We start from the raw sequence: 7,565 nt of genomic DNA, 5'->3' as shown, positions 1-7,565 counted from the left end.
CGAGAGGAGAAGGGAGGAGAAGGGATTGCGGTGTGGCCCCCCCACCGGGGGTGGGGGGGGAGGTGATTACTCACTTTCTGTCTCTCTGTCTCTGGCGAGTGCACACACCCTATAGCAAAAACCTCTAAAAAAAAAAGAAAAAAGAAAATACTGTGATAGATCTTCAAAACGTTAAATATAGTGTTAACACGTGACCCAGTATTTCCAGTTGTAGGTATATATACCCAAGAAAATTGAGTATATATGTCCATACAAAATCTTCTACTTGAGTGTTCAAACTGTCTTATATAATAGCCAAAAGGTAGAAATAACTCCTGATGTGCACAAATGGATGGATAGGTAAAAGAATGAAGTACATCCAGGCATCTTTTTTGATCGTAGAAGGGCCGGAAGTGTTAATACATGCTACAACATGGTGGACCTTCAAAGCACGAGCTATGTGAAAGGAGCCAGAAACAAAGGACATAATATTGTATGACTGCATTTATCGAAATGTCCAGAATAGGCAGGCCTACTAGAGATAGAAAGCAGAGTGGTTACCAAGTAGCTTGGGGGAGAGAGGAACGGGAAATGACTACAGGGTTTCTGTTAGGGTGATAAAGTGGTTTAAAATTAGGTAGTGGTGATTGTTGCATAAGCCTTTAAATATACTGCGCACCACTGAACTATGCACTTTAAAAGTAGAAATTTGATGGTATGTGAATTATATGTCAGTAAAACTTACTTAAAATTAGCGTTATGGGGCCAGCAGGTGAGTGTAGTGGTTAAGGCGCTGGACTCCCACATGGTTGACCACAGTTCTAGTCCTGGACCCAGAGGCTTGAAACTCACACAGGGCACATGTGTTTACATGCCTAAAATCCTGAGAGGAGAATGGAGGAGAAGGGATTGTGGTGTGACCATCCCCTGGGAACTAAGCAAAGGCTTCCTACAAAAAGAAAGCTGACTGAAGTGGAGTTTTAAAGATTAAACAGAAGACTGGGCTAGAGTGAAGAGCGGATACCAGGTAGGAGAAGCAGTGTGCTAAAGCAAAAGACAGCAAACTTTTTCTGTAAAGGGCCAGATAGCAAATACTTTGAGGTGCAGAAGACAATGTAGGTACTTTTATTTCAAACAAACAAACAAAACCCCCTACTGACTTTTTCTCTCTCTGTCTCTCTGGCAAGTGCACATGCCCTATAGTAAAAATATCTCTTAAATAGGGACCAGCAGTTAGCATAATGGCTATGTTGCTGAACTCCCATGTAGTCGACCGTGGTTCGACCCGGTGGCTTAAACTCCCTCCGGGCTGTGTGTATGCGTGCCCAAGATCCCAAGAAGAGAATGGAGGAGAAGGGATTGCTACGTGGCCATCCCCCCAGGGGGTGATTTCTCACTTTCTATCTCTCTGTCTCTTTCTGGCGAGCGCACGTGCTCTATATCAAACAAAACAAAACAAAACCAAATACCTCTTTCCAAAAAAAAAATCTCTCTTAAATAAAATAAGTAAAAATCAGCATTAATACTGAACTATACACTTAAAATGCTTAAGGGGGAGTCGGCAGGTGGCGTGGTGGTTAAGGGTATTGGACATTGGACTCCCACATGGGTGACCACAGTTCGAATCTTGGATTTAGTGGCTTGCTTTCTCACTTTCTCTCTCTCTCTGTTTCTCTCACTCTGTCCATCTCTGGTCAAATTTGAATAAATAAAATAAACTTAAATGATTCTTTAAAAAATGATTAAGAAATAATTTTTGTATTTTACCACAATTAAAACATTTTAGAAGAAAAAAAGTCAGATGAATATTTGAACATTTGTCATTGATATTGATGACAAAGAACACTAACTTTGAGTCATTATTTCCCTCCCAAAAAGGAATTCCAGGGATCAGCAGTTAGTGTAATGGATATGTCACTGGACTCCCACGTAGTTGACCGTGGTTCGAGTCCCAGACCCGGTGGCTTAAACTCATGCCGGGCGCGTGTGCGTGTGTGCCCAAAATCCTGAGAGGAGAATGGAGGAAAAGGGATTGCAGCATGGCCATCCCCCCAGGGGGGTGATTTCTTGCTTTCTATCTCTCTGTCTGGCAAGCACACACGCCCTATAGCAAAAACCTCTCAAAAAAAAAAAAAAAGGAATTCCATTCTCAGTAGTAGGCCAGTATTACCAAAAAAAGTGCTAAATTATTTTGAATTTTATCAACAAAAAATTAGGGAAATTTGTGAGTTTTTTTGTTTTGTTTGTTTGTTTGAAATAAAAGTACCTACATTGTCTTCTGCACCTCAAAGTATTAGCTGTCCTTTACAGAAAAAGTTTGCTGTCTTTTGCTTTAGCACAGTGTTTCTCCTGCCTGGTACTCCCTCTTCATTCTAGCCCAGTCTTCTGTTTAATCTTGAAAACTCTACGTCAGTGAGCTTTCTTTTTTGTGGGAAGCCTTTGCTTACTTCCCAGGTCAAGAAAACAAGACGTCTCTTCTGCTTTTCCTTAATGCTCTCTATAGATGTCCGTAATAGCAAGTCATACTGCTGGCTTACATGCTTCTTCCCGCTAGACTGTGCATCTCCCTCAGGCAGGGACTGTGTTGTATTTGCTCCTGTATCCTCAGTGCCACAAAGAAGACGCTTAACTTGTTGCTGGGTGAATGGACTAATCTATCTGCATGATGAACAAGGAGATGCCAGACATGGAGCAAAGCTATTGCTGGATCCCTGATCTAGGGAGATCTATATACCTCTTCTCATTTCTATTTTTGACTTACACATTTTTTGTTTAAACCAGACTTGATATTTGGTCTGATATTTAGTATTGGTCATTTAACCTGTTGCAATCTTTTTGTAGGAGAATGACATCTTCCTGGGCTGGGAAAAAGGAGCTTATAAGAAATGGGGGAAGAGTAAGAAAAAGTGTTCAGATCTAACTCTAGAAGAAATGAAAAAACAGGCTGCTGTCCAGTGTCTCCGATCTGCTTCTGATGAAGTAAGTTTACATTTTATTTATTTAAAAAAAATTTTTTTTTGAGAGGTTTTTGCTATAGGGCATGTGCGCTCACCAGAGAGAGAGACAGAAAGCAAGTAATCACCCCCCCCCGGGGGGGGATGGCCACACTGCAATCCCTTCTCCTCCATTCTCCTCTCAGGATCTTGGGTGGGCACGCATGCACACGGGCCTGGTGTGAATTTAAGCCACCGGGTCCAGGACTCGAACTGCAGTCAACTTCATGGGAGTCCAGCAACATAGCCATTATGCCAACTGCTGGTCCCATACATTTTATTTGTAGTAATTAATGGGGAGAAAATTAGAAGTGAGGTGCTTTTAAAAAGTTTATATATACTGGACTGCTCCGTGACCTGGTGGGTAAGTCAGCCAGATCCCACATGCAGACACCATTTTGAGTCCTGGACCTGGTAGCTTGAGAGAGACACCAAGCACGTGCATGTATGCCCAAAATCCTGAAAGGGAGAGATGGAGAGAATGGAATGCGACATGACCATCCCCATCAGGGGTGCTTTCTCCTCTCTCTCCATGTCTCTGTCTCTGGCAAGCACAAAAGGGGAAAAAAGTTTATAAATACTACAACAGCTTGTTCAAAAATGCTTAGAAAAGTAAACTACTCATTATCTTATCACTGTAACATGAGCATTGTCACTTTTCCTGGATGTCATTTTTCCATAGAGCTTAAGTTTTATAAAATATATTCTTCTATGTGTTCTACTTAAATTAGGGTACAAATTAGGCACAAACCTTTGTATCCTTTTTCAATTTAATTTTATACATTTCATCTTGTTACTGCATTGTCTTTATTCTTTTTAGTGGCTGAGTTGTATTTCATCAAATAATATTCCAAAGCAGTGTAACGTAATCTTTATGGCTACATTTTTAGCTAGCTCTTGGTTTTCTTTGTTGTTGTTGTTATACTGTCTAGAGTATTTTAAGTGTGTGATTTTTTTTTCCGTAGTCTATATTTTTTCTTTTGGATACATTTCCTAAAAATGGGATAGCAGGTTTAAGACTTTAGGAGCACTGTATTTGCTTATGGTTTATGATTTTGTAGAAAAGATTCTAAGATTATTTCTTCTTTAACACTTCATATAAATATTTCTTCAGGTGGCTCTGTGGCCTGGTAGTTTAGGCAGCAGATCCCATATGACTAACCATGCGGTTTGAGGCCCTGGACCTGGTGGCTTGAGAAACACACTGAATGAGTGTGTGTGCATGCCTAAAATACCACAAGGAGGGGTAGGTGGAGAAGGGTTGCAGGTGACCATTCCCCTTGGGTGGGTGGTTTCTCCTCTCCTCTCTCTGGCAAGTGTAGCACCCTCTAACCAAAAAAAAAAGAGAGAGAGAGAAAGAGAGGTTCATGTTTTTCAGCATCCTGAAATAAAAATAATTTTAGAATATGATTATTTAATTAATAATATGATTTGGGCATGGTGGCGCACACATCTGTAATCCTAGGTTCTCAGGAGGCTGAGTTGGCAGGATGGAGAGTTTGAGACCAGCCTGGGCATCATCGCAAGAAGTTTGTCAGGAAAGTCATGAAGTGCTTTTCTATGCAAAAATGCATCATGATTTTCCAATGCTATCTCTAAGAATTTCTCAAAGGAGTGCTATACCAGGAAAATTAAATACAGACACACAAATGAGAGTTCAAAAATTAAGAAAATGGCCAACTTCATCGTAGGGACAAGTCTGGAGTTGAATATTACATCCCAGAATTTAATTGGGTAGATGGAACCACAACACAAGATAAAGTACATGAGACTGAACTGGTGAAATAGCATTTTATGACTTTTGACTAAAACATTGCTGATTTTCTTCTAGGCTTTGTTTTCTGATTTTAAGGGTTTTTGTCCTATCTTGAGCTGTCGATAGGTTCATGTACCTACTATTTGAGCAGAATCCTAACCTATTTCCTGACTTTAAGTTTTAAGCAAAGTTCCTTAGCATTTCTTTGATATATTAAAGCTAAAACTGCTTTTCTTGAAATTAAAAAATATATTTAAAAATACCTATATAATGACTATAGTAAGCTATATAGCACCAGTTAGGTGCTACCTTATAGTATATTCATTCCATTTAGAGCTTCATGCCTAAAGTCAGACATGTATTCACAGATACGTATATACCAGCTGAACTTGCTATTGAAAGTAGTTAGATTATTTAAGAAATTTCATGAATAAGAAATAATGGGGGGGGGGAAAAGGAATGGAAAACAACTGTAGACACCTGAAATAGTGTGGGAGGAGGGAGGGAAATAGCCAAGGGTGAGAAATAGGGGGAAATATATATATATATATATATATGGAAGTATATATATACATATATATATATGAAACTAGAAATGGACAATTATTGACAATAACAAGTACGATTACGCCACTATGTGGTATATTCTGGATGAGAAATCACATTTTATATGCTGTGATGATGCTCAGGGAATGAATGTAATTAATTAATTAAAAAAATGTTTCAGAAGAAATTACAGTGTACTTATCACTGGATTCTATCTTGGGCCATATTTTTAGTTTAAGGTATTTTGTGAATCAGTAAAATGTGGGAAAAAAGTTTAGTATGGAAGAGAGAACGAAAAGGGGAAGGGAAGAACAAGCAAAAGTATCCTTGGTTGACGAAAAAATGAGAAGCTATTTGCTGATAAGTTATAGAGTAGTGTCTTTGGCTTGACTGACATGCATAGTATTTGCGCTGGAAAAAGAAATGTTGTACACCATAAAGATTTGATTAAATATAAGTAAATACATTTTTCTAAAAAAAGAAAAAACAAGAAAATGGCCTCTGCCTAAAAGGATAAGCTAATGCTGTGAACTCACTCTAAGATATAGTCTCTGAGATCACAATTGCCTAAAAATCATTTTTCTTTGACTGCACTATATGAGACAATGTGCTTTATGTACCTTTATGATGCAAAATTGAAAAGATTTAGACCTCCAGAAACTTCCTTTTTGTACTAAGTTGTCCAGTGGTCTAATCTTGGGATAGCCAGTTTTGCTATGTTTGATCATCTGTAGAAGTTTATTTTCCCAGACTACCAGCTAGCTCCTAGAATATGCCTTTTAACACTTGTTCAGTGTTTCCTATCTTTGTGTTCCCATCCACCTCAGAATTGCCTGTGAAAGCCCAACTCCCCTGGCCATGTCCTCAGTACCTGTGCATACCCCAAAAATATAGTCACACATTACCTAACAGAGGTGCCTTCTAAGACATGCATCATCAGGTGATTTCATCATTATGCAAACAGCATAGAGTACTTACACAAACCTGGATGGTATAGCCTAGCACACACCTGTGTGGTACAGCCTATTACAGTCTTATGGGACCACCATCCTCTATGTGGCTGTTACGGACTGAAACAGCACCTGATTATAGTATGACTGTTACATCCTAAGTTGTAGTTGTTTATTTTGTGTCATTTTGGATAAGGGACTGTACCTTAGACAGTAAGTGCCTATCACACTGAAAGTACTAAATTTCTCTTGAACTGAACTAAATACTTTTTTTTTTTTTTTTAAAAGAGAGGTTTTTGCTATAGGGCACTTATGCTCGCTGGCGAGATGGACAGAAAGCAAAAAAATCATCCCTCCACCCCAACCCTGGGGAATGGTCATGCCACAGTCTCCTCTCCCCCATTCTCCTTGGGATTTTGGGCATGCATGCACATTCGTCTGGTGTGAGTTTCAAGCTGCTGGGTCTGGGACTTGAACTGTAGTTGACTCCATGGGAGTCCAGTGTCTTAACCACTACCTTAGTCACCTACTGGCCCTAAATATTCTTTTTTTTTTTTTTTTTAAGAGCTGACCCTTTTCTCCAGTCCTTTTCCTCTTCCCATCTGTTTTCCTTTCTCTCATCCCCGTGATGTTTTTAACTTCCTAATTTCTTAAAGCAGCTGTCTTCTGTACTACAGCATAGGAATGTGGAAGTTACTGCTTATATGGCTATTTTAGGTTACATTTCATTACAATAGGGCCATAATTAATCTAGTTTAAGAAAGAATAAGAAGGGAACCAGCAGTTAGCGTAATGGCTATGTCGCTGGACTCCCACGTAGTCGACTGCGGTTCGCGTCCCGGACCCGGTGGCTTAAAACTCACGCCGGGTGCGTGTGCATGCGTGCCTAAGATCCCGAGAGGAGAATGGAGGAGAAGGGATTGCGGAGTGACCGTCGTCCCCCCTGGGGGGTGATTTCTCACATTTGTCTCGATGTCTCTCTCTGTCTGTCTAGCAAGCGCACGCGCCCTATAGCAAAAACCTCTCCCAAAAAAGAAAAAAAAAGAAAGAATAAGAAGGGACCAGCAGGTGCCAGACTCTCACATGACTGACTACAGTTTGAGTCCTGTACCCGGCAGGGTGGTTTCTACCTTTATCTCTCTCTGTCTTTCTCTACCGAAGTGGCGAATACATAGGTCTTACAGCAAAAATCTCTCCAAATAAATATGAAAACAAAAAAACATACATTAAGGGCATAGGGCTGTCTCACTGAAACCAAGTGCTGGACGTACAGTAGCTTCCAGGGAGAAATGACCTTGCTTCTCCTGCTTCTGGGTCATTCCTTCTGTAGTCGCACTCTCT

At 40.0% G+C, this 7,565-nt stretch overlaps 1 protein-coding gene across 4 annotated transcripts in view; it reads left to right on the top strand.

Annotated features, from left to right (window-relative positions):
- Positions 1 to 7,565, top strand: part of KIAA0232 (KIAA0232 ortholog) — a 113,537-nt gene that overhangs the window by 64,170 nt on the left and 41,802 nt on the right. For 3 of the 4 annotated variants that reach the window (XM_014589827.2, XM_027773867.1, XM_027773868.1), the window contains exon 3: positions 2,821 to 2,958. In XM_014589827.2, the coding sequence (XP_014445313.1) occupies positions 2,821 to 2,958 (138 nt within the window). Of the gene's footprint in view, positions 1 to 2,820; positions 2,959 to 7,565 lie in introns of those variants that run through there. The other variant, XM_027773869.1, reaches the window with a different exon arrangement.

The sequence above is a fragment of the Tupaia chinensis genome, unplaced genomic scaffold (assembly GCF_000334495.1).
Source record: "Tupaia chinensis unplaced genomic scaffold, TupChi_1.0 Scaffold000384_1, whole genome shotgun sequence".
Classification (NCBI taxonomy): domain Eukaryota; kingdom Metazoa; phylum Chordata; class Mammalia; order Scandentia; family Tupaiidae; genus Tupaia; species Tupaia belangeri.
Note: the sequence above shows the minus strand (reverse complement) of the source record. Positions and strands in the feature narration are given on the sequence as shown.